The following is a 27,568-nucleotide window of genomic DNA, read 5'->3' on the forward strand; positions in this document are numbered from 1 at the left end:
TTAGTTGACATTTAGCTTTTCGATTCGTTTTTATTTTTATTTTCCTTTTCTGTTTATTGTTGTATAATTTACGGTTTAACTAAACTCAAGAATGCCTCGCGCATCTCTAGGGGTAGGCAATAATAATAATCGTAATAATAGTTATAATAATAGTTCACCCACGCAGCCCAACCAATACACATACATACGCATATCTGACAGTCGAGTGTGCGTGGGTGCGTTGGTATTGTGTATCTGTGTGGTTGTTTACATAAAATTAGCACAAATTTAATGTGATGCTGCCTGCGTTGTTTGCCCATTCGTTCATTTACAATACGATTACCATAGAAGAAGTGCTGCGAAGGGCTTTTTGGGGTAAGTCTAAGATTAAGTCGAAGCCTAAAGCTATGGAAATTTGTACATTATTTACAGTTACTCGTACATTTGGAAATACCATTAATATAAGTTTATGTATGTACGTGCGTGGTATGCACCTCTATCTGTGTGGGTTTATGTATCTAAAGTATTGCGTATATGTATGCTGGTATATATGCATGTATAAGTGGTGATTACCGGATTTGACAACATTCAGTGTTTTGTATTTGAGGGCTATTCTAGGGTTAAGCTACATTTAAGAAATGCACAAGTCTCTAATCGCAACTTTAATGTTTACGGTCGCGTTCACGTTTATTGTTAATCGTAATCCTATTTATTATTATTATTTTCGCGTGGCAAAAAAGGCAATCAACGCAACGAGTTCTCTCGAAATAAATAAGACAAAGTACGAGATCCTATCCTTACAGGAAAGTTCCGAAGTATGTGTGTGTGGTTGTGTGTGCGTGTGTGTGTGTGTGTGTGTGTGTCTGTGTTTGGGGTGTGCTTTAATAATAGGTTAATACTTTATACCTTCCTCGATACACTCTAAAACTAGCCTAGGCATAAAAACCAGTTAGCAACTTCAACTAAGCACTAAACACTAAAAACGTTGGGGTTCAAGTAGCAGTCCAAAATGTTTGTTTGGGTCTATTGTGTTCTTCCTTTGGGCTGAGGGTGGTTTGTTGGATTTGGGCCAAGACTCCTGGGGCAAGTAATCTTTGGAGTGTTTGGGCTATTTGTTGGGGAAAATAAATCGCATATGCTTGGTATTAACGGCGTAAATTGATGTCATCAAATTGAAATGCTCCATTTTATTGAACCGTTTTACTATTTCTTGATAAGATAGCGAGTACTTTATTTTATCAGTCACATTTTACATGAGCTGTTGGGCTTCCTGCACACTTCTTTCCTATTCTTGCAGATGTTTCACAAAACAAAATTGCATGTAATTCTACATGCACGTGTATCTGCTTCATGAAATTATCCCGAAATTATAGCTACTTACTCTTATCCAAGATTACTTAGCACCCCTCCTCGTTTATTTGGTTACCTAATAACTGCCCCAGCCCACTCTTGTGTCTGCCCCGATACCGCCCCCGCCCAGGATTCAATCCTCGTGCGGCAGTTCGGTGGCGTGCTGCTGCTCCAGCTTGATCTTCATCAGCGGGGACTCCCGGATGGCGCCAGGAGGCGCATAGGCGGCCGCCGCCGCAGCAGCTGCACTGGGATCCGGATTGGCAAACAGCTCACTCATGTCCTGGGCGGGGCCCGGGAAGAAGTCCTCGAAGCGCGGACTCTTGTTCACCGACTTCTGGAGCAGTCCGTTGGCGAAGGCCTCCAGGTCGATGCCGGCGGGCAGGCTCTCCAGAAAGCGCTTGTTGTAGGCACTCGCCTGATGTTTGGCATAGTGGACGGCGGAGTAGGGCGAGGCGGCGCCCGGTCTTTGGCTGGCGTTCAGGGACTTGGCGCTCCCGGAACCGGAACTCGATCCCCGCGACTGGCTGCCATACTGGCGGGACAGCTCCCTTTCCCTCTCCCGCTCGCGCTCCCGATCGCGTTCCCGTTCGCGGGACAACTCGCGGGCATAGGAAGCGGCACTGTTGGGCGCTGCGCCGCCACTTCCGCCGCCGGATCCCCGGGAGGGCATCACGTTCAGGCCCGGCAGACCCATCAGGCCCAGGGCACTGAGGTCGGGCAGGTTCTCCGAGCCCCTCCGCTCCCCCTGCTGCTGGTGCTTGGCCGCCGCCGCCGCCACGGCCGCCGCGGCGGACACTTGATCTTCGATCTCGGAGCGCTGCAGATAGGCCGGCGACTTGTACATGTTCATGGACTGGACGTGGGGCGACTGCTGCTGGTGGTGCGAGGGCTGCTGCTGGTGGTGCGCCTGCTGCTGTTGGTGGTGCTGCTGCTGCTGTTGCTGCTGCTGCTGCTGCGAGAGGATCTGGCGGCGCAGGGTCTCGGTCATGGAACTCAGCGGGCTGCCCGCGTCCGGCGGAGCCAGTGCAGCATTCTGGGCGGCCAGCTTGGCTGCCGCAGCACTGTGGTAGCCATTCGTGGTGGTGCCTCCTCCGATGTAGGTCTGCTAATAACGGACAAGAGGGTAGAGGCGAAAGAAGTGGGTTAGAATCGGATGGAGCTATGTGCATTGAAATGGGAAAACGATAGGAATAAACAAAATAGTGGGTTAAAATCGGATCAGCAATAAATTGCTGGCAATAAGAAATCGACATCAGACCTTGGCGCCTCTAAAATAATATAATAACATTTTTGTTTACACAGAAGCAAATTCCACCTGGCTGAAATACAGCTATTAATGCCTGCCATTGAGCATTGTTTATTGTTATGAAGTTAATTCAAACAGCATTTCATAGTCTTATAAAAAGTCTGCCCAGCAAATTCGCTACTGCAATCAGTAGCCTGATCTCTTCTCATATTTGAGCTATGATATTAATAATATTTGCAGTAAAAGTACTTACACCATGGGCCTGTCCATTGGCGTACTGGTGGGCGCTCATGTCCTCCTTGATCTCGCGATAGTCCCGGAACACCACCGCCTTGATGACGCTGCGGATGAGCTCCTCCGGCCACATGCCCAGCAGGATCCTCTGCGGACGACCGCGCGCCTTTGGCCGCGGATCAGCTCCGCCATCCAGCGAGGGACCCAGCATGTTGTGCACCCGGTTGGCGTACAGGACGAAGGTGGGATAGGGTATGTCGAACTTGCGGGCCGCCTGGGACAGGGAGAGACCCTCCTTCAGGACACTGAAGATGGCCTCGGCCATGGCCTCGGGTCGCCAGGACTTCAGTGGGCCGCGCTCGCGGAACCTCAGCTGCTGCACCAGGTTCTGCTGGTTGGTGTTCCAGCACTTTTGCCACATGGACTGCAGCTGGTACTGGTAGCTGTCTGCTGGAAGACACGTCACGCGGACATTGTGAAATGGCTGAAATGCAATCGGCTCAGAGCTGGAACTTACCCGCCACAGAAGCTGCTCCAGTGGCCGCAGCTGCCGCTCCCATCCAGCCGCCGTGGCCTCCACTCTCGATCATCTTGGCCTGGAAAGAGGGATGCAATGGTGAAGAGTTAGTCGGGTGCTTCCACTGCCTTTTGAATGTAGAAAGGAAGTTGCATAATAAGTTGCAATAGAAACATATTCCACAGCCATAACCTCTTACATTTCCTTCTTGGTACCTTTAAATAATTAGCCAACTTTGCATGGCAGCGGCTTGTATCTTTCGCGTCGGCAGGGAAAAGCCAGCCGAATCGCTAGTTTTTTCCACTTCGGCTCACTTTGGGCCCTGTGACATTTGCACACGAATTGCGGCTGGCCGTAAAAGTTTATGATTGCCATAAATGTGGAGGCAGTGGAGGCATTTCCGTATGCAAAAGGAGTTGTGGGGAGAAGTAGCCGCAGCCATCGAAGGCAAATTAGTATACAAAGTGGGGCCATCCCGACCCCATTGTCTTGGCGGCTTTTTACGGCCAAAAGGCTTCACCTAGCGGAATGCACAAAAAGCCATTTATTTATTGCTGTTATTAGGAATTCAGGCGAATACGCTGGTCCGCTTAATTGAGCCCGCCTTTAACCCTTTGGGCCGCACTAATCAGTGGCCGCCGCAGCAAGCGCTGGCCATCTAGGGGTTAAGCGGGAGCTGGCCCTCAACTAAGGCCAAAACTAAAGTCCAAATGAAGAGAATCCCCATTTTATTTCGCTGCTTTTTTGCTTTTTTGCTTTTTTTCTGCTCTGGCGTTCGGGCCGCGGCGGCATAGGAAAAGTTAAATTGATGCACGTTTCGTGCCTCCGAAACTGAGGCTCTGGCCATAAAGCCTTCCTTTTGGCCAGCTTGCCGGCTTGCCAGTTGGCCAGCAGTTGGCCAGCAGTTGGCCAGTGGCTGGCCACGCCCCCTCCGCGCACGTAGCCATGCATTTTATATGCAGGGGCGTAATACAAATTATGTGCAGCGAGCATGGGCAGCGCAGAAAAACTATATATACGTACACGTGGATGTACATATGTAGGTAGGAAAAGATGAAGTACAAAATAAAGCGGTGGAAAAAATGCAGCGCATAAAGAGAACATATAATGCAAGTCTTAAATATTTGAGGAGTAGGCGCCGAAGAAGCGAACCGAACACCGCACACTAAACTGGAAAACTCTGCCTCTCGCTCAGTCCGCCTGCCAAGGAAAAGGTCATAAAACGTATGAATAATTGAAATTGAAAAGTCGGAAGCGTTTTTACATTTTCACTGGCAGTTCGCCGTGGCCGTAAGTGTAACAAATGCGGCCGTGCCGCCAACAAAATGGCGTTAAAAATGCTATTTTATGTAAAACACTTTGTTAATGACGCCACCGTTTTCCCAGGGTGTGAGGTGACTTATGGCGGTCAGTGTGAAAGTGTGGCGGTTACAGCTCCGCAGCTCTTGCTCTTAGATATTCCCTAACTACTATAATAGAAGTGGATACGAACTTATCGGATTTCAAAAGTAATTGTATGTGTTCCTTACTCCATTATTATGCAAAATCCCCTCAGACAGCCAAAGTGTAATTATATTGTTGCGCAATAATCTAATATTTTCTTACAATGTATGGATCGCAAAGCTGCCTTCTGCGGCATTTGGCGGGTATTAATCAACCCCTGTCAGCCAGCCATTCATGCAACTCATATAATAAAATATTACGAGCTTGGCTCGAAAATGTTTAATTAATTAAATTTCCAATTCCCCTTGGCTGGCGACAACAAATGGCATTCCCCCTCCCATCTACGCCCCTCAAAAGCCCCAACCCCCTTCTTGGCGCCACTGGCGCAACAAAAACAAATTTGAAGTGTGCGCGCATTCAACTTTCTTTCAACTCATTTAATTTAATTTGCGGCGCTGCTGCCGCTGCTGCTTCTTCTTGCCACTGCTTGTGCTGCTTCTTCTGCTTCTACTGCCTCGTCTTCTTCTTCCTCTTGCCAATTACTCATCGTGTGCACGCCCCATTCACATAATAATTTATTTAATTAACTTTTCCGCTGCTACAAATTTCTATAAAAATTTATTGATTTTTGTTGTGCCCCAAGAAAATATTTTTCGTGCCCCAACGCTTTCAATACTTTTTTATTTGCACCCACACTCGGAGATCTCACTATATACAAACAAATATATATGTGGTATATATGTGGTATATATGAATTCCTATAACTTTGTGTGTGTCTGTTGGCAATAAAATATAAATTTATAACACGCCCTCACACTCGCATTGCCATCAATCCGAATGCATAGACTAACCCCTTCCACGCCCCCACCCCACCACGCCTTTCAACAGCCTTCAAGTTTTCACTACATCGCGGGCAACCCACCACCCCCCCCCCCCCCCCCCCCCCCCCCCCTCCCCCCTGCACCGCGCCCCTTCCCGCGGCTGTAATACTCCTTGGATTCTAATGCAATTTTAATTTTATTTTTCAAGCGCGCACATAAACTCAGCAATCGCCCCCGCCCCCGCCCGCTGGAAAAGCACTAAAACTACACCACTTTCCCCGCATCCCGGCCATGTCCTTTATCCCTAGCCCCCACCACCCACCCACCCCCTGCCTTCCTTACAACTTTTGCTGTAGCGCTCCTCCTGCCGTTTTTGCCGTGTATATTTCTTATATTATATAACACTTTATTTATTATTCATTTTCGATTCGTGTTCCACCGTGGTGGCGTCTCAAGTTTGTTATTTCTCTTGTCTGCAACTTGCTTACCACAAGACCCCCGCCTCCCCCTTCCCCCGCGCTGCCTTAACCCTTGGCAGCCCCACTAGCAGGAACTGTGCGCTTTCCTCGCCGCTTTGTGGGGCAGCTTTTACTTTTGCTGGGCGCCTGGTCGCTTTTAGCCTTCACTATTACTACTGCCAACTAGCTTTCTCTCTCTAGCTCTCGCTTTTCCGCACTTCCGCATCGCCACTCTCTTTTTGGCCGCCACTCTGGCGTAGTAGTTCTCGTTCATTCACTTATCTGTGTTTCCCAGCCACTCGCACGCATGCCACCCCTGTTCCGCCCACTTTTCCGCCCACTGTGGCAGCCATTTCCCGGCAACCTTGGCCACATTGTCTGTTGCTTCCGCCCCGATGGAAATTATCACCAAAATGGGTCCTTCTATTTGCAATGTATTACCTGAAACACTTTCAAGGATTCTACATGGCATTATGTGCTTTTGGCGTGGTATTTTTCCCGGTGTAGCCGCACCTTTTTCCTGTCCTGCTGTTTGCCCGATGTGCCATTCATTACGTTTCTAAGACGCCACAAATAATTCATTTAAGAGCAAAGACCCCGGCGACTACAATTATCGGTCCAACGGACTGACACTTTTCATCGCGGATCCGCGCATCGATTTGCATTTTTATAAATCCCTTTTCCCTGCCCCCGAATTTCTAATGACCGCGAAAAACAGGACACCCAGCGCTCAGGTTTCTTGGCTCCTTGCCGCCTGCCGCAAGACAAAAGCAAAAACGTCGACGGCGGCGGCGGCGGCGGCGGCGGCGGCGGCGGCGGCAACTAAATATTTAATAGTATTTTATTGCACGAATTTCACATAAAATATGCATATTGGCCCAATGCATTATTCATGCGAATAATGTGGAAAACACAGTTCGCGGGGCGGGGAAAGCTACTGTGTGTGTGTGTGTATCTGTACATAGATACTTCTTGGGTACGGTATCTGGTTTCTTTGCACGCACACATACATAGCGGAATATAATACATATGGGAGTATAATGAAATGCAAGAGGGCCAAGCAACAATAAACAATTGCAAGTCCAAGGAATTGCAGGGCCACAATAATTGTAGCAATCATAAAAGCCAAGTGCGAGTGCATGAAGCTCGCTGCCACTTCGAGCCCCCACCCCTGGTCCCACAACAATGGCAACAATAATTTAAATGTAATAAATAATTATACGCCAAGTGTTGAGTGCAACGTGCATTGAGGTGTGTCAAGTTGCCGACTGACTAGCCAACTGCCAACCGGCAACTGCCAACTGGCAGCAAAGCAGCAAAACAGCAACAGAAACGGCTATAAAACATTCAAATGGGCCGCCGACTTCTTGCGGACCCTCCAACTCGAAAATGCCGCGATCCGAGGCACCCTTCGACCCCCCTGCCCCTCGCTGACCCCTCCCCAAAAGTTGTCTTGCTCGGCTGTCCTGCGAACTCGGACTTTGCAAAAACCCCTTTTGCTGCCAGAGCTGCCGGCGTGACACGATGGCCATCAATACTTTGAAGATATACTCATTTCCCTGCTTTTGAATCACATAAGCTGCATTTGCACATTCACTTTGGGCAGCGGGAACATTTGCACGGCCATTTCCAAGGACCTGCTCCTTGTGGGCTGGCATTTCTGGGCTCAGCTCGACCCTGGCTTTTGCCGTATTTACTTGAGCTTTGGCCAACATTGTTATGGTTGTGCAGTTGTCGAGCAATTGTGAGCGCTGCAGTCGTTGCTCATGTAATTTCTGTTGGCAACTGGCAACTGCCAGTCGGGTAAAAATTAACCTCTTGCAAATAGTAATTTATTGTTTTTAGCATGGCGGATAATGAGGCTATGGCTACACGGCCCGCAGCCTGCGCATTGTTTTCTGGCTGGATGTAATGGATGTAAAGTAATGACCTGCGACTGGACTTGGAGCCTTGCGTGTCCTTTGAGCTGATTGAAAGCGCGCTTTCACTGGAGCAGAGCGGCGGGGCGGCCGAGGGGAAAGTCTACAAAGTGTTAAAACGGCTGCACACAGTCATTAAATATTAAACTTGTATAAGCTGGCAGACTAGAGCGGAAAGCGGAAAAGCGGAAAACACGCCTCTGCCATCATCAGAAGTCGGAGAAGAAAGACTCTGGCTGGGTAATTATTCATGGGCGCGCAAATCTCGCAAGTTTAAATAAAAAGAAAAGCCAGGAAGCGAAAAACCCGCTCCGGTCAAGCGCTCGAATGTATGCTACGCTTTCGTTTCTCAATCGAATGGCTTCGGGCCAAAGCTGCGGCAACTGCCACTGCAAATGCATCTGAAATGCTGCAAAACGGCCAAAAGGGTGGGGGTGGGGGCGGTTTCCTGAAACGCACTGCAAAGCCTTGAAATAATATTTAATATTTAGAGAGACATAAATATTAAATGAGCGCAAAGCTATGCAAAAAGGTAGCACAACTTTTGCAACCTCGCAACTCGCCATTCGGCCATATAAAGCTAGAATTACAGCTAACATTCCGCCATTACTGTGCGAGGTATGTGGGGTATGACGGGCTATGATGATGATTATGAGGGTAGATGGATGGCTTGTCTCAAGCCATAGGTTTGTGAAAATGAATACCATTTACGCCTGCCCAACTTAAACACCCTTTATAAGTGTTCATAATTGACATATTTGAAATTGCGGAAGACAAGCGGCACTGAGTATTTCCTCGTCGATCACTTGACCAGCTGCCTTTGCTTTGAGGCGCAAAACTGCAACTATTTTGCAGCCGTGGCACGCTTTTCTTTGCTTTTGGGCCGCAGTTTTTCCATTTGATACTTTGGGGAGTCGGGCACCTCCAGCTCCGCATCCCCCCGGCTTTTCCTGCTCTCCGAACTCTGAGCCGCGTCGAACATCGCCGGCGCATACGAAGTCTTATGAAATATGCACGGCCTGTGTAATTTCTTATTTAAAATGCCATTAAATTTTTTGAATAGCAGAGAGGCGCTGCGCCGCCCACTGTCTAAAAACAGAGCGCAGCATGCACTCGGGCACCGGGGTCCTGGGCAAATAGAGGCCCGTGGACCCCCGAAACCCCCTCCATGTGTGTGTGTGTGGGTGTGTGTGGGGGGCCCAGGTTAGACAAATATGGTTTGGTCTGGGCTTTGGCTGCTGTTTGAGTTGCAGGCCATGGGGGAGCAGAGTCGAGTCGAGTCGCGTCGGATCGCTCCAGAACGAAACTGAGCTCAGCTGGAAGCGGGGCGAGTGGAGCACTGGAGCACAGGAGCACAGGAGCTGCGAGTCCAAAGTCGGGCAACTTTTAAAATGCATATTTGATTGTTTTTTTCTACGATCCCCCAATTGGGGCTGCCAGAGAGTGGGGCCTACGGACGGCCAGGGTTCCGGCGGTACGTGTAATTAATACAAATCAGGCATAGAAACCAATCGGAGTGGGGCCTCATTAGGGTCCAGTGGACAGAAGTCCAGCCAGGACTTCTAAATCTTTCATGAGGCATTGGGCTGCACAGCTAATGCACTAAGTGCATATAAAAGGCATATAAACAAAGTTGTAATAAATATTTGATTTACAATTGATGCTCAGAGGCAGCGGAAGCATAAATGCTTTTATTAAGATACATTTTTTAGCCCTATTTTCTGGCAGTGCAGCTTACTCCTCTCCATTTATATTATTCCAACTTATTTCTAATGCCCTTTCCCGCCGACCTGTCAAACGCTCGTCCACTGCAAATGCACTTGTATCCGCATCTGTGTTCGTACCTGCAGCTGTATCTGTATCCGTATGCGTATCTGGATCTGGAATCGTGCCTGCAAATGTATCTGCAACTGGCGCTGCGGCGATTGTTTTCATATTCAATTCTGTATCCAAATCCGTGCAGCAGCGAGTGTGCGGGCAACACCTTTATTAGTCAGCCATAATATTGATTTAGTCGAGCGCTGTCTGCTCAAGATAATTATAATAGTCGAGGACTAAGTGGGTGTGTGTGTGTGTGTGCGTGCACTCGAGACCATTACATATGTAAATACACAGACACGCAGGCAAACAAGGAGCAGCTGAGAGTGCAGTTGCAATTGATTTGCAATTGCAGTCTGCGGACGGCGAAAATAATTCGCAGCACACACGGATTAAACTTGCATTAGGACCTCTGGCAATTAGCGGATCGGCTCTCCACTCCGGAGATGCCGGAGAATCCAATCGTCCGTCAGAAGCGGTGGCTTTGACTCGGGCTTAGCACACAGGCTTAAGTCGGTGCATCCTTTGTTGGATCAGCCGGCAAATGCCAGGAGCATTTGCAGCTAGCAGATATCCAGGGACACTCTTTTCCATCGCACGGAACGTCGTGATTATCCGCTGCGAGGAAAATTGGTATGTGTACGAGTGTGTATGCTGATGTATAATCATTGCTCAACTCTAATAATGCCCACTCGCATTTCTCGGATTGGCTTTTCAATTGCTTTTCGGAGGAAAAGGGGAATGGAGGAAAGCCAAAGTAGTGTTCGGATCGCAAAAAGCTGCGTCACTTTTATTTGTTTCGCTTGAAGTGCAGGAAATTGTCTGTAGCCCATTTAAAAATAAACAACAATAAAATAAATAATTAAGAAATACGCTTTCTGCGTTTAATTATAAACAAAACGGCAGCGGCCACATTGTTGTGAAATGAATTTGCTCGCAAGGAAGGCAGCGCTGCCCAAATGAAATAATAAAACGGGCATTACATAAACGCTCGAAATAAATATTAAACGCCAGTGTATTTTAATAAGTGAATCATTTCCAAAGGCGGCAGCCAAAAGAAGCAGCATTTTTCGAAGGCAACACGCGCAGCGCAAATTAATAAAATAAATAACTGCCAAACTAGATTTTTATTTATTTGCGGTATTTATTTTTGGCCTCGCTGGCAGAAATAAATCAAACTGGACGCGAATCCGAACGTAAAACTTTCGATTGCACCGGGAGAAATAATTCACCGGATGCGGCCTGGATTATTCACTTATGTGCAGGAATGCAAGTATCTAAACTAAACACTTTCATATTTCTGTTGCCACGTCTTCAAGGCACTATATTAAATTTAAAAAAGAATGTAAAATATTTCTTTGAGTGCACCAGCAGATTTTCCAAGTATGCCTCCCGTTTGGGGGCGTGGCAGGCGGCATAGTTGGCTTTAGAAATTTACACGACCCCCATTGTCGAAATGCGTGGCCGAGCATTTTAGCAGTCGCGCCTTCGATGTTTGCTCTTTGAATATCCGTTTTATTTGCGTTTTGATGTGTATTTATATATTTTTATTTATTTAGCATCGTTTTTTCAACAAGCGCCCAAAACGCTCCTCGATTGTTTTTAGTATCTGATTTTTTATTTACTTTTAATGAGTCGCCGCCCGGCGAGCGGAAATTTCGGATGCTGCCGCGGCCCACTAAAAGTTTTCTTTATTTATGTGCGGTTGGTTAGTGAATAGAAAATTCAAATGGAGCCCAGGAAGTTTCCCGATTCCAATTCGCCTGCCTTTTGTTTTTCCCATTGCCACTTGCCACTTGCCACTTGGCAAGATGTCTTACGTTTATTTTCCGTATAAAGTTGTGTGTTTTTACGGCACGCAAATGACAGACAATGAAAGCGTCAAAGGCGGCCGGCAGTTAAGTTGGCTGTAAAAGCGATAAAAAGAATAATGCATAAAAAGTTGCTTATAAACTCGAGCTTTCGGATCCAGCAGCTTAACCCTTAGTTGGTGCTCGGGGGCGGAGGCAGTTACCTTTCTACAGGGCATTCTCCACGTTCAGTTCATCCGCTTGGCCGAATAAATCGAATGGGAATGGGAACTCTTACTTATCTGCAGTTCGCAGCTTCCAGTAATATATTTAAATTTATCGGAGTATCTGTGTATCTTTTCTGCTCAGCTGTATCTCAGTATCTTTATATCTTTATATCTTTGTCTTCGTCTTCGTTTGACTGCCACATTCACATTCGAAATTGACTTATTAATTAATTTATGCAGACACGTTTTAGTTTTATTATTTTTAAATCTGTGTAATTTGCTCTGACTACCCATTAACCCCGGGCTGGGCATTTTGGACCACCTGTTGGCAGGCGGATTAGGCGACACTTCCGCCAGATTACTGGGTAAGCAATAGTCCAAGACTGCGATCGACTGGGTTTATCACTTTGTTTCACAAGAAACTTTTGTGCTGCCATTTTATGATGTCTTTTTCGGCCATTGGGCATAAATTAGTCGAATTTGTGTTTTTCTTTTCATTTGTATTGAGAGATATTCGCTTGTTTCCCTACTTTTTGTGCGAGTATTTATTTTTGTGGGCTCATCTGACAATGTTTGTGATTTGATTTTATGTGGGCCTATGTGAGCGTTGGGAATTTAAATAAATTAAATTTTATTAGTTAAAATTGACGAGAAATATGCCGCGCTCAATGGCAATGGCAATGGCAATAACAAACAAGATAGTTTTGATTAATAAATGCGCCATCCACAAGTTTGGTGTATCTGTACATCCATGAGTTTATGATGTAGCCAGCTGGCCAAGATGGATTTTATTATGATGGCTTCTGGGAGGTTCTCTGATATTTCGTACAACGAAACACATTTTGTATACACATTTGTTATTTTATTATTGCGATGAATGCATGAGGCTGTGTGTGCGTTTATTATTGTCGCGTCACGCGGCCCCCAAACCCCAAAAAGAGTGGGGCAAACAAGGGTTAAGCCGTCAGGGTTCGGAACTCCAACTATTGTTCAGCTACATTATTTTCCGAGGGGCTTTCGTGCAGACAATTGAAATGCTTTCATTTAGCCTTTTAAATGATGATGTTGTCTTGGCTGAGGAGCTCGTTCTTTCTTTTTTTTCGGTTTTCGTTTTTTGGGGCTCATTAGGTCGCTGGCCCCCGGAGAGTTGTATAATTAGCTGCCCAAAAGAGCCGTTTTTGAGTCTTTAATCGTAAATAGTTCCTAGAGCGAATCCATCAGATGCGATAGCTATTTTTCAGCTATTCAGCCCTGCTAGTGTTTGATTTTTCACTCGACAGCCGCCACACGCCGCCCGATAGTCACTAATAAATGTGAAAAAAAAGCAAAATAAAATAAAATTCCAAGATCGCTGGCCACGGGCGAAATGTATTAAAATGAAATTCAAACATTTCGACGCCGTGTCTCGATTCTTTTTGTTATTTTTCCCCAGCGTTTTTATAACATTTGCGCATGCGCAAACTGCCAAACTGCCAAACGAGCAAATTAATAATTAATGCAAATAAACACACAAAGCGACAAAAAACGAGCTGCTAAAAAGCGCAAAACAACAGCAACGCCAACGGATTCGCACAAAAGAAGATACAAAATCAGAACGCACGTGTAACAGAGCTTTGATTAATAAAGTAACCATTTAAATAAATATTATTAATAACGCCACTTTCGGTGGCTATAAATAAAGATTTGAATGCGATCCGATCCGATGCGAGGCAATGCTCGATTGCTACATAAATCTCAATTGCGAACTGGTGTATTGGGGATTTGTTATGCTTTAAAGGCGATTGTAAAGCATATAGAAACGACTTTTCATTCATTTCCGCTGCACCGCCCTGCAAATGGAAATGCGGGAAGCGGGCTTGGGAAAGCGGGAAAGCGGGAAAGCGGGAAATGGCTAAGGGAAATGCCAGCGAACTGAAAACGCCATCGTCACGATGACAAAGGTGAAAAATACCTTGTGGCTTACAATAAAACTATATAATTACGAATGTGGCCCAGCTGACCGACGAAAATACAGAAACACATTCGAGGCGAATGGAAATGGGAAATACATGCGATGTGCGATGTGTGATGGTCGGGGAGGAGGGTGGGCTCTCTAAGAAAAGCCATTAATTAAAACTATAAAAAATTACACGATCATATTTTATTGTATCCCACTCCGCCTACCCCTCCTCCTCCCCCACCCCCTGCCAACTCCTCCACTCGCTTTGGATTTTTTTCTTTAACATTTTATATTTTAATTGCCGGCTTGCCAGCGCGGGAGTCATCAACGTAAAAGTTTTCCCACTTTTTATTATTATTTAAATTTCTGTGTAATTACAGCGAGGATTGTCGTTCCTTTGTCTTCGCTTTATGCATATGCGATTAAGTATATTGTATTCTTTCTGTGTTATTTTCCTTTTTTTATAATTTTAAGGGGCGGCATCCAAAGGGGGAGTGGCAGTTTTAATGACCATGGCAGGCGTTGGCTTTCGATTGACATGAGCGCCTGTTCCGCGGAACAGTCGTGTAATTTATATATGTATTTATTAGTTTGCCGTTGCCACACTTAATTGTTGGATTCAATTGAACTTTTTACAATTCACCAGCGTATTAATTACAATTTATGGCTAATTACATGCAAGACGGCTGCCCAGGTGCCTAATTAGAAGCCTTTCGGGTAACAATAATCACAAGTTTGGTAGCCGAGCCATTCGAACTGATTATCTAGCTGAAAATGGTTTCTCTTCCGCATACCAGATGAGTGCAAACCCGGATCGAACTCAATTCCATTCGCACTTTATCCGACAAATTTATTATATCATAATTCACGGCCTGAGTCATACGGCTCCTGAGCAAGGAAGGCCACTCCCCAGCAAACCCAGCAAACAGCCCGAATTATCACTAATAAACCAATTTCATTATAATCTGGTGACATGAATCAGCCGCAGCATCATTTGCAAACGAGAAAATGTTAAATGTAAAGGCGAAAAACACAAAAGTCGCACCCACAACGGCTCCGAGCTGTCTCTTAGTCATTCCCTTAATGCCTTAATGCAAACTATAAATTTAGAATTTAATTTCGAGTAATTATGCTCGTTGCCATAAGTTCCCCAAACAGCCAACCAAGCCAAGAAACACACAACAAAAGCCAAGTATCTTGTGTTTTGTATCTTGTATCTGGCGCACATGCGAAAACAGTTCAAAGACCTGTTCGGCAGCCAGAAAGTATTTGAAATAAAATACAAACTCTGTGCTGTGCGGTGGGTGAGGGTGAGGGTGAGGGGGCGAATAATGGCAAATGCCTCAAGTAAATGTCAGAAAAATAGTTGAGATTTTAGAGCAGCCACACAGAAATGAATAATAATAAGCACGGCAATTAATCACCGGCAGAAATGCATTGAGATCTGTGGGAATTGCTAAATTACAATCCGCTGACTCGGCGTTTTCCCCGCTGGCATTGTGCAGCACTTCAATAAATTAATATACATATAATAAGTGGAATAAATGGCACAAATGGCATAAATGGAATACATGGAATAGAGACCCAACTTTGACTTCGACAAGACAAGAACATAGAACATGGACCATTGACCAAGTTGGCGTCCATTCATCGCACACGAAAGTGACTCAGCCACATAAATTTAATTATAGCTCGGCGCGAAATTTATTTAGTTTTGCTCGGCCCATTATAAAGTAGGCAAACACACCGGGCTATGAAAATATTTAATTAATTATGGCGAGCGCGGAAAATAAGTAGGTATTCCAGGAATAAGGCGAGTAAATAAATATACTAATACCGTCTATATAGTATGCATGTACGAGTGTAGGATGAGTAGCAGCGTTTTCGGTTCCCCAAGCGGGGCAATTTAAAAAATTAGCCAGCATTTAGTTTCCAATTTTTGTCGTGTGTTTTCCGAAATGAGCGGCACACATTTGCGACTCATTTAAATTTATTGCTGCCGGTTGCCGCTGCTGCGGTTGTAATTAATAAAGTAAATTTGACCTCACACAGATGAAAAAGACAACTCGAGGCGACAATATAATGAATGAACGCCGAAACGGCGATGAGAACGGCTGCGAAACTAGTGGCAATTAGCAGATACAGATGCAGCTACAGATGCAAATGCAACTGCAACTGCTGCAGTTGCAACTGCAAGTTGCATTTGCAGACTCTTGATAAATGTCTTTGCCAGCGCGCAGAACAAACTGTGCAAATATTTGACAAAATACAACTATAAATATTGCTTAAGAATTAATGCGACGGCTGCCGTTGTCTCTAAAGAGGTTGTACACAGTCAGAAAATACTGCCTAGGTTCAGCTTCTACCTATGCAAGCATTGCAAAAGCATGAATAATGAATGTGAACCAACATGTGTCGCAGTGAAAAGCGCCCCAGATATACTGCAGCTCTCGTTGCTCGAGCCTTTCGCTCAGTGTAGCTGCATCTGTTGCTTCTGGCAGACAAATAGACTCGTACAGTGACACCAAAAAGTGCGTGGCCCGCTGACAACTGGCTGAGACGCTGGGCGCAACTGCGGCTTGCGGCCTGTCAACGCCACGGCGGCAACATCTCACCACCAGCAGCAACAGCAGCAACAGCAGCAGCAGCAGCAGCATCAGCGGCAGTAGCAACATCCCCGCAGCAACATGCAACATCGCAGTGGCAGCAGGAGACAGAAGCCACCGCAGAATCCGCGCCGAGGAGTAAATGGTGTCAATTGGACAACCGCAGCCACTCGCATCTCACTTCGCATCCGCATCCATCAGATACAAGATACGAGAGGCAGCTACAAGGCACAGGGCGTGGTCGACGACGAACTTAGCGTTTATCTTTTGTTTAAGCACATCTTCTGTTGACGTTTCTGTTTGCCGTTAAATAAATATTGAGTGGAAAATGTATTCGTTGAGCAAATATTGTAAATGCGATAGTTTCTGAGTCGCTGTTTACCTGGAAAAGACGACGTTTGCATTTGCATTTTTGAGCTCAGGTGCTGCAGCGTGTGCTGGCTGTATCTGGCGGATGCATCCGCTGTCGGGATATATCTGGCGGACCTAGGGCCGCGCAGATAGATTGAAAGCCATCTGCCGTCTGCCATCCGCCGAGAGCTCAGCTATTAGAGAATCAGCTTTCAATGGCATTCCAAACAGTTCCCACTGACTTATGGAGCATTCAAATAATAACACCCCACTTCCACCACAGAAAACCAAGCCATATACAACTAATAAAGTGCATAAATAACTGCAGCCGGCCAGAGCAGCTCAAAAGTAACATAAAAACTAAAATGGAAACATATGTTCTCCTTACAAATTATATATCCAATCGTAATAATTACACGCCACAGAAAAAAGGGAAGAAGTGCACATGTAAGGAAAAGTAAGCACTGAGAAAAATACTTCACAAGATTAGGATGCATGTGTGAAATAATAAAATTGAAAAAGTGATGTAAGCACAGATGTAAAAATGCATTCAATTTATTTCCTTTTATAATATCAACAAGTATATAAGATATTTCAGATTTCAAGATTGAAAGTATCGTTTTAAAAGTATCTTTTTGTGTCTATCGTATGATTCGATTTGGGAAGATCCTCACCCCCTTTTCTGACCTTCTTTGTTCACTTCTCCGCCGGCGGAGCGGGGGTGCAACAAAAAAAGAACAATTGCAGTCGTTTGAAGAGGAAGAGGAACAAGAGGAGGAGCAGAAGGGAGTAAAACACAAACGAAGCGGATGAAGAGGAGGAATGGCTAAATTAAGAAATGCAGTGCAGAGGGAAAATAAATAAATGAAAAAGAATTTGTTCTACGGCAAATGTACACAAAGTAATAAATATTGATGTGCGCGCGAGAGGAGAAGATGGAGATGGTAAAGAACATTCCGTTTACATGTGTTCGTCGCTGGCAGCAGAACAAGATACCATATACCAGATACAAGATACATTTAATAATTCACAGATGCATTTCCAGCAGATGTGTTAAAATTCGTAGAGTAATAAAATAACAAATCAAATGCAGGAAAGGCAACTTCAAAGGCCCATTCCTCAAACGCTGTTTCTGTATCTGTATCTGTTTCTGTTGCTGTTGCTGTTGCTGTTTCTGTTTACAGATGCGACTCAACCCGTGGAGATAAACAAACACCACAGAATGGATGGACTTCCCCCTTGGAGTCGGAAAATCCCCAGCTGAAAACCCACTCGATTTCGCTCACTTTGCTGGCTAATTTCACGCCGAATTATCCGCCTGCCAAAGGATGCACAAAAGGGCTCAAGCGGCTGGAAAAAGGAAAACCGCATGGAGTGCAGTTGCGGCAATCGAACCTTTCCAGCAAATTGCATTCGCATAAAGAAGAAACTGCAGTTGCACTCACTTTTCAAGTGGGCGGTGCGGTGTGGGTGGAAAATGCTGGAAAACGCTGGAAATGGTGGGTGGGTGGTGCCAAGCGGGACCATTAGGCCCGAGTGCCAGAATGCGATGGCAAAGAGTTTTTTTTTTAGTTGGTTGCCAAATTAGGGGCGTTTACTGTGCGCCTTCCTTTTCCACGCACTTACTGCTGTAATTCGCGTTTGTCATTATCCTGGATAAAAAAAAATGATGAGCACTTATAGTGGGAAACTTGAGAAAAGTGTGGAAAAGAGCTCACACTTTTGGGACAGGCAGAAATACTATTGGAAGCGAGCTATTTGAATTCACAGTAATTGAATCCAGCAGTATTGCACTTGTACTGCGATATTATTCAGCCTCACAATATCAATCATTGCACCATGACAATGACACATTTTCACTTCTCTGTGTAGGCCCTGTCGAATTATAACACATTATAATGCCATTTGTGGCGGCGGTAGTTTCTCCGCCAGATGCGAGATAATTTTCTTTAATTTCGGTTTTCATTTGCACCGTTATCTGCGCTCCCTTTGCGAGTGCCCCTAATTGTGGCAGTATCTGCGAGATGCACACGTATCTGTGCTGGTATCTATGTATCTGCGTATCTGTGGCTCTATCTGTAGCTGCAGCTACAGCTCGTATCTGTCGGTTATAAATATTGTATCTCTGGGACCGTCGCGCTGTGTTTGTCTGCTTGTAATTGCGTAAACAGACTCGTACATATTTTATTTTATATTTTATTGTTTCGCTCCGCTGCGCAGCGCCATAAGGGCAGATACCTATAATTTTCTTGTGTCTTTCCTACAATGAAAACACACCGAGGCAGCACAAACTGAAACTGAAATGGCAACAGAAACTGAAACAGGCTACGGCAATAATCATCATCGCATTCATCATCATCATCGTCATCACAGTCGTCATAAAGACAACAGTCGCGACTGCACTAACGACAGAAAAGTGTGTGTCTGTAGCCCACAATAAATGCGGAATAAATAAATAAAGTGTAACAAAAGGCAGCCAAATAAATGGAAATATAACAAAACTTAACGCGGGGAAAACAAACGAAGGAGCGCAGCTGGAACATTAAGCAAATGGAAATGGACTGGAGTGGGATGGGATGGGCAGGAGAAGGAACTCATCCAGCTTTTCAGGGGCTGCCAAGCTTTAGCTCTAAACATCAAACCAATTTGTTTCAGAATCAGAAAGTTCAGAACGTTGCAGGATCATAATTTTAATCAGAAAGGCCACGCTGTTTGAGTTATAAACTAATATGGAAACCTAAGCCGATAAAAAATCAGATTCCAAAGGTGTTGCGCCATAAACTACCCAATCTGTTACCAAACTTATACTGCACGGCCAATTAGCCAAATATTTCACTATAATTACCCACCAGCAAGTGCACGGACCTGGGCCATGATAGAAAAAAACCCATATATATAGTGTTATAAAAATTCTATTGTCCCGTATACTATAATCGTTTTTTCTTTATTTAAACAATCACCGTCGGCCTGTAAATACAAAGATGATTTGGCCAAATTCAGCGAGTCACTGCGTCACAGTCCACGAGTCATCCAATCCCCTCCAGCCGGCTTATCAGTCTTTAATATAAGAACTACAAGAGCACTGATCGCGTAGCGCCAATACAGAGAGAATTCAAACTAGGGTAGTTGGAAGTAAAGGCTAGAAAAAGCTGGCTGGAGGAATCTTATCAAGGAAATTACCAAAGCCAAGAGCTCGCATCGACGCGACTTAAGATTACAAATTGTTATTATGATTATATTGTATTATTTGCCCGGCGATAAGATCTATGTGGGTTTATGGCCCGCTCGGGCCTGCCATAAAATAAATTACTTATTTATTTCGAGTGTGTTCCACAACGACCAACGAGCACCGGGCACCGGGCACCGGGCACCGAAAATTCCCTTTATATAACCTTTTGAGCAAGAACAATTGCTGCAACCTTTATGGCCCGCTCACAAACTAAAGAAATTATCGAAATTGCCTCGTAAATTATAGAATTCACATATAATTCTGGCGACTGAATTCCAAAGTGCCGCCCGCCTTACGAAATCCTTTAATCTCCGCCAGAAGACCTCCGGCTTTCGCCAGATAAGACCACTGGAAACATTTTCCCATTGTTTCTTCGGGGTGGCCGGCCATCAGCGGCGATCAGCAGGTTTATGTAAAACGTGAGCCCGTAAATTTGATTTATTTCCCTACACCGGTTCGAATCAATCAAAGACCTCTAATGAGCTGCGGACCGCACAGGAAACAGCCGGTGACATTTGGCTTAAGTTGGAGATTTTGGGGCTCCGCGGCGGAGATTCACACGGTCAAAATGGAAGAAAGCCCCAGATACATGCCACTTGCTCTGCTTCCGAAACGGAGTTCAAGCAACCTGCTTGGCATGGAGCTCAACCACCAGCTGGATGAACCCAGAAAGCCAGAGATACACATGGAGCAATTATGACTAACGCCGTAGACAAAGACGTACTGGGAAATGCGGGAAAGGCGGGAAATGCGGGGAAAGTCGGAAAAGTGGGAGCGGGGCGGCGCCCTTGGCTGTCAAAGAACTTTCAGCACTTGGCAATTTTGTGTAATTTTCTTGCAAAAACAAATCGCAAACGCACAAAAGAAAAGCCAAAGTCAAGGAACTCGCACAAAATGTTTTCGGGGCAGGAGGAGCCCACCAGACTTTGAGTTTCTTGCGACTTTTTCTGACTGCTGGGTTTCCCCAATGTTGCGTGTGTGTCTCCGCATCTCTCTTTCGCTCTTGCACTGTGTGTGTGCGTGTGTTTGTGTGTGTGCGAGAGTTTTCCGAGTGCGGGGTCTGTGAATGAAAGTGGGGAAACTCGGCGAGAGCAGACTCTTGGCATTGACTGAGGCAAAAGTTGGACTCTATTAAGTAACAGGCTCCCAGCCGCAGCATCCTGCTGGCTTTTCTCGGTGACGTCGTCGAGTTTTTGGTGGATTTTCCAGGGGCGGGGGAAATGGTGTGCCAACTTATACACTTGTATAAGTCTCCCTTTTACTGCCGTCTATTTCTTCTTGATTTCATTTCTCATTTCATTTCAATAAATTAACAAAGCAACAGTAAATTGTGCGCGCAAAAAGCAGGGAATAATATGAGAAATCAGGAGGGGCACATCCATCCATGCCTAATTTATGCAGGCAGCTGACTCGATAACGCAACTATATCTATCAATGCGGTACACTGAAACAGCAAAGCGGGGTATTTACTTGCCACCAAGCCACAGAAATGTGTTATTCGTTAGCATGGCTTGTGCAAACATGCGGCGTGCAAAAGTAACGTGCAACAATGTGGCAGCAGCTCAAGAATAATGCTCAATGTCAAATATTAAGTGATAAGTGACTAGCGCTGGAAAAAACAACAAATCGGAAAAGCGGAGACAAGAATGCAGAATCCAAAGTGCAAAAGTGAGCGAAAATCGGAGGCGCATTAGTTGCAATTATGGAGAATCAGATGCACGAGACGAACAAATCAAATATTTGTGCGACTTTTGTTTGCCTTGCCATCAATTTCTGCCAATTGTTTATAATTTTGTTGATTTTCTTTGCCTTTCCTCCGCTCATTTGTATGCGTGCATTGTGCAATTTTCGTCATTAGCATTAAATGTTGTTGAATTATTTTTCAAGTCGCTGACGCACTTAATGTCGCGACCTCGCCCCCCTTCACCTCGCCCCCCTTCACCAGCCCTAACCCCTGGTCCGCTTCTTATACAAATAGTAAATCAGCTTTAATTTGCAATCTAATAGAAATAACAACGCAACCCAGCGGCAAATGCGACTGGGCGAATGCAAAAGATTTCGTTAATATGCATTTCCCAGCGAACTAAAAACCAACTATGTTAAGTGAGCGATTGTCTGAGTTCCAGTTGCACTGCGGCGTACGCGGCGTATGCGCATTATGCTAAATGGCTGCCTTTTTTCAGCCTTCGATGGCGAAAAGGGTCGCCGGGGGTCAGCCGAAGCCGATCGAGGAAATGGCACCCTACCTTGTGCTTCTATGCCAGAGATCCATTGGATACACGTAATCCGAAGCGCGAGGGAATGGCATGTACGAGTAGTACCCATTACTTATCAATATTTATGAGCATAAGTCGCCGTGCTTCTGTTACTCGCTTGTTGCTGAGATCAATGACAATGTATTTATTTGCATGCAAGTAGAACACCACGATTAGTCACACCGATCTCCGATCACTGATCACCTGCCTCGGCTCATGACTTCATGTATCCATGTTTACAATGGCTGTGCTTCTGGATCACCATTATTTACCTAGCCTTCTCCTCTCGCTACCAGAAGGGTCTCTTATTTCCGCGGAATTCATAGCGAAATGTGCCAAATATGAGTCAAGGGAAAAATCAGGAAAAATCTCTTCACTTCCAGGGAAATATCTTTTTAGTGATTTCTTTGAAGCAATTACGTTTTTTACTAATGACTAAGATCGCTGGCTATCTTGCAGTGCAGCGATATGATCTCATTATTATTATAAGTTTCCATTTGTGGGATAAAAATGTGTGGTGCAAGTAATTTATTGACTCACCCGCTCTTCCTCGCGAATCATCTCGGCGATCTCTGGCTTGATCTCCATGTCATCGTGATGGGAACCCACCGCCGCGCCGGCTGCACTGCCCGCCCCTCCCGTTCCGCCAGTCGGAGCACTGGCCCCAGAGCCACTGCCGGCTCCAGCGCCGCCCGCTCCCGCCGCGCCCGCTCCGGCGGCTGCGGCCGCCAAGGCGCTGGCCATGGCGTGCGAGTGGGCCAGCTGGTGCTGGGCGGCCAGTTGCTGGGCATGGTGGTGCATGGCGGAGGTGGGCGGCGGCACGATGGCGGCCATGTGGGGCGGCAGGGCGGACTGGACGGCCACGCCCCCGGGTGGGGAGTGCATGGTGGCGCCGCTGTTTCCATTGCTGTGGGCCGCAGCTGGAGCTGGCGACTTCCTCTGGCCTGCTGGCGCATTCAGAGCACTGTTCCTGCCCTCCAGGGTCTGGGGATTGGGCGAGGCGAAGGGGTTGCGCACTATGGTGGAGGTGGTCATGGCCAGGGGTTGGCTCTGGTTCTGGCCAGGCGTGGCGGATGAGCCCCTCTCCGAGATCTCGGACTCCGCGCCCTGCAGGGAGGGACTCGGTGTGGCGTAGCTGCCATCCCGGGATCTCTTCCTCTGGCGCTGGTTCAAGTCCAAGACGCCTTCGGGCAGCAGTCTGGGCCTCTTGGCCTTCATCTGCTCATCGGGATCTGCGTCATCCTCCTGCCGCAGAATCGCAGTGGCCGAGGCCAGTTCCTCCTCCTCCTCCTCATCCTCGTAGGCGGACATGGGAAGTGCGGAGGCGCCTCCCTCGCCCCTGCCCGCACTGACCTCCGCCAGGCCCCTGATCTTGAGGGTTTCGGCCACTTTGAGCAGCGGATTTATCTGGTCCTGGCACACGTTGATCTCCCCCTTGTACATGAACTCCACCAGGGCCTTCAGGTCGGACCAGCTGACGTCCCGCATAATGATAATGGGGTGCTGGCAGGGATTGTCGTAGAACAGGGCCTGGAAGTAGGGCGAGCAGGCGGATAGCACCATCTTGTGGGCCTTGATCGAGTGGCCCTCGCAGGACAGGGTCACGTCCACGAAGGACTCGCTCTGCAGGAGCTCGTCAAAGACATTGGTCAGGTTGGACTGGTAGTTATTCCACCTCAGGCAGAACTGCTGGTTGTCCCCTTCGCCAGTGGGAGGAACTATTTTGCGCCTGGGCGCCTTCGTCGCCTCGGGATTGGTTTTGATCTTGGCCTCCACCGGAGAGGATCGCTGGCCGAATTCGAAGAGCGCCGAGCCGGCTAGCTTAAGACTTTGTTGGGGCTGTGGGGAAACTGGTAGAGAGCGCGACTTCTTGGCCTCCAGGCGCATGCGCAGCTCGGTGTGTTCGGGATCCCGCAGACCCACCACTTCACTGGAGGTCAGCGGTCGTGGTGGCGGAGTCAGAGCTTGGTCGTTCATCAGACTCTCCTTGGCCTTCACCGGCTCCGCTTCCAAGTCGTTCTCTGGTGACTTCACTTCTCCACCAGCCTCAGCATCTGTGTCCGCTTGACCCACCACCTCACTGGGATCCTCCAGAGCGGCTTCCACTTCCCTTTCGGGGGAGTACTTTTTGTTCGGCTCCTCCAGGTGCTCCAGGTGAGCCTCATTCACAATCGTGGGCTCTTCCGGTGGCGCCATCGTGTAGTCACTCGGCTCGAACTGATCCATTTCGCCGATCAGTTCCGACTTTATTTCAAAGTCCGCAATCTGTTTGGTCATGTCCATGGTGCTGGTATAGAGTTTTTCCTTGTTGTCGATTGTTTTGCAGGTTTTCCGCGGGTCTTCTAACACATTTTCGGGGGCTTAACGAGAACTTTTCCTGGGAGCAGTTCAGAGCTGGAAAAGAGGGAAAACTCACATGATTCTGGGAAAGCCATCAAATGCTACACATTTAATATGTTTCAATCGGCTCGGAATAAGACATTTTACTGCCAATCAAAGAGAATGCTGCTATAATATGGCTTTAACTCGCCTGCCACATTATTCTGTCTATACTGCCTATATTGTCTATATTGATCTAAAACGATAATATCTTGGCAAGTGTTTCATCCATATCAAGCTGAATCAGCGGGCGCATTTGCTCTTAGTCATATCTCTATTAAATAAGCCTATTAATCTTGCCCCTTCTCCCTGCGACTCGAAATTTCCATGAATTTCTATTAATTTATGTTTAGTATTTGCCAGCCACCCCCCGAACCGCCCCCTCCACCGCCCAACGCCCAACGCCCACCACCCACTGGCACGCCCAGGCCAGAAATGTGCTTTATTAGCTAAAAGCTAAGCACACATTTATTTATGTTTAATTTGGCTTAATTTATATTACTGAGCTGCAATTATTCGTAGTCTCCGCCGCTCGTTGTTGTATTTATACGCTCTCATCTACATGCACATATCCACAGGCATATACATATGTATATACAAATATATATATAAATGTATATTTATATTTATATGTGTGCATATAGCGGCTATGTGGAGTGGCTTTGTAATTGTGTGCGCGATTATTGCTTATTTTGTATTGTTGTCTCTGGATATACTCGTACTTGCATGCGCACAGCGGCCGTCTATAGATTTATATTTAATTAAATATTATTATTTATGGCAGAGCTCGGGTGAGGGTGGGTTGGCGGTCCCAAAGTAATTATATTTATTTAAATATTTTGTATAATTTTAATTTATGTGTGTTTGTGCTGGCGGGGCTCGGTTCGCTTGGGTCGTTGGTCGGGTTTGTCGGGGTGGAAAGTTGCTGCCGCCATGAAATTTAATTATATTTATTATTATTGTTATTATAATACTTCTTCTTGCTACTTTTTATGTTTATTATTATTCCATTCCAATTAAATCTTGCGGCCGCAGCGCCTCGGCGCCGTCGACGGTTATTATTTTTGTTTATTTTATTGTTGTTCTGGATCCGGATACGGATACGGATACGTATCCGGAGACCCATAGTCGAGGGAGCTAAACAGCTGGGGAGCTGAGGAGCTGAGGAGCTCAGAGTTGGCCAAGTGGAGGAGTTGGCTGTGAGGAGAAATCGCTCCTGCTCCGCTGCTTTTGCCAACTTTTGGTTTATTGTTATGGCCGCGCTCTGCCTTTTGTTATTCCCCTTATTTATTCATGTTTGTTGCTTTTATCGTGGCTGCTCGCATTAAATTTGATGATTCCTGCGAAGAACTCGGCCTCAAATAAATAAATAAGTAAATTGCCAAATGCTGAAGATTCGCACATCTCGAAAGTCGACACTTCAAAGCTGATTTTATGATTATTCAAGATTTTCACTTATTTATTACTAAAACCTGGCTTTAAACAAATCCGAAATTATGTTTTGCTATTATTGTCAGTTTCTCTGTGGTTGTGAAAGCAAACGGGAAACACAAAATTAACTTTTTTTATTAATATTAGAAATTAATAATACTGAAATCTGATTTTACTCGATAAAATGCTAACTGCTAACAAGTATCTGACTCAAATGCTACAACTTCAATCTGAAAACTCCCTGATTTCTTGCCTTTCCACACTTTTTCCTGCTTCCTCGTAATATATTATTTTCGTTTAATTATTTATAGCCAGCGCAGCTGTTGGCAGCAACAAAAAAATACAGCAGGCATGCTGGGCACTTTATTTATTTATTATTTCTGTATTTATTTATTTAATTCAGTCTCGAGGTTTTGGGTCCTTAAAGTGGGCTCGCACACACAAACGAACACAAATACACGGGGAGAAACGAGGGGGTGGTGGTGTGCGGGCGCTCAGACACATACATATATATATATTGCATATTGTATTTATTTATTAACGCTTATTTATTATTTATGCAGCCAGTAATAAATTACAGTCTGGATTTTCTCGTGTTTCGCTTGCTGTGTGGAAAATGTTTACAAACTGTTTTTGGCGCGTGCCACCCACTCGGAAAAGCGGGAGCTGTTGGAAAAGTTGCTCCTTCGAGTGGGTTTTCTTCTTAATTTTCCTGGGCGCCCGAAAACGACCAAGCAACATTGCTTTTTACGACCTTTTCGCTGGGTGGCTTGTGTTATAAATTAATAAATTACAATTTCTTTGGTAGCGCCAAGGAAAATGCGCGGAAAATGTGCGAGGGGGGGATGGTGGGGAAAGGGGGGGCTTGGAGGGCATTTCCACTGGATAACTTATGTAGAATAGTACATGGTCGAGGTACAAAATCGATTTTCATTGCAGCCCAGTCATTTGTCATAAATAAAGCACCATAATTAATATAATAATCAACGCACACATACACTTTTCGTCTGGTATTCACTCGATGGCTTCACTTCTAGTTCACTTTCTTGTTTTATTAAATATTAAAAGAATACAGAAAACAGAATACAGAATACTTGTGTTTATGTTCTGTTTGTTTTGTTCACTGCATGCAACACATGCTGTTCTGCTTGTCGTTGTTGCACGTCACTGGTTGTTGCTTTTGCTTTGCTGTCTTTGCTGCCGCTGCTGTTTTTGTTGTTGTTGTCGTCGATATTATTGTTGTTGTTGCTGGCTTTCAGTGGCCGTTCAAACAAACGCTGCACTCCACTCACGCCGAAAGTCAGATACGAACTGAATCTCACAGATAAACGAACTGAATTTCAAAAAATTGAATGAAACTCGACGCCGCTCTGCCGACGCCGACTGCGCTGCCCGCTCTCTCGCGGCGAATGAGAGCGCCGGCGTGGTGTTTTCCGGTTTTTGCGGCGAATTGAGAAAACGACAGAGCGGCTGCCTAAGAGCGAAAGTTAGTGCGCTCTTTGCGTTCTTTTGGATTTTCACAGATCTTGCTGGCAAAAACTTGAAAAATTCGAAATTTGTATTAGAAAACATA

General features: G+C 45.9%; 1 protein-coding gene across 5 annotated transcripts; it reads right to left on the minus strand.

Annotated features, from left to right (window-relative positions):
• Positions 1 to 27,343, minus strand: LOC6543857 (protein bric-a-brac 2). 5 transcript variants are annotated; one of them, XM_015158076.2, is made up of 5 exons: positions 26,994 to 27,343; positions 22,726 to 24,579; positions 3,330 to 3,408; positions 2,832 to 3,259; positions 1 to 2,434 (listed from the first exon to the last, which is right to left on the minus strand). In XM_015158076.2, the coding sequence occupies exons 2-5, from the start codon at positions 24,466 to 24,468 to the stop codon at positions 1,463 to 1,465; spliced, it is 3,222 nt and encodes a 1,073-aa protein (XP_015013562.1). In that variant the 5' UTR covers positions 24,469 to 24,579; positions 26,994 to 27,343; the 3' UTR covers positions 1 to 1,462. The 5 variants fall into 5 exon arrangements, with proteins under 5 accessions (XP_015013562.1, XP_026832193.1, XP_015013563.1 ...); XM_026976392.1 differs by having other exon boundaries at positions 1 to 2,437; XM_015158077.2 differs by having other exon boundaries at positions 2,832 to 3,262.
• Positions 27,344 to 27,568: the final 225 nt, after the last annotated feature.

The sequence above is a fragment of the Drosophila erecta genome, unplaced genomic scaffold (assembly GCF_003286155.1).
Source record: "Drosophila erecta strain 14021-0224.00,06,07 unplaced genomic scaffold, DereRS2 tig00000021-arrow-pilon, whole genome shotgun sequence".
NCBI lineage: Eukaryota > Metazoa > Arthropoda > Insecta > Diptera > Drosophilidae > Drosophila > Drosophila erecta.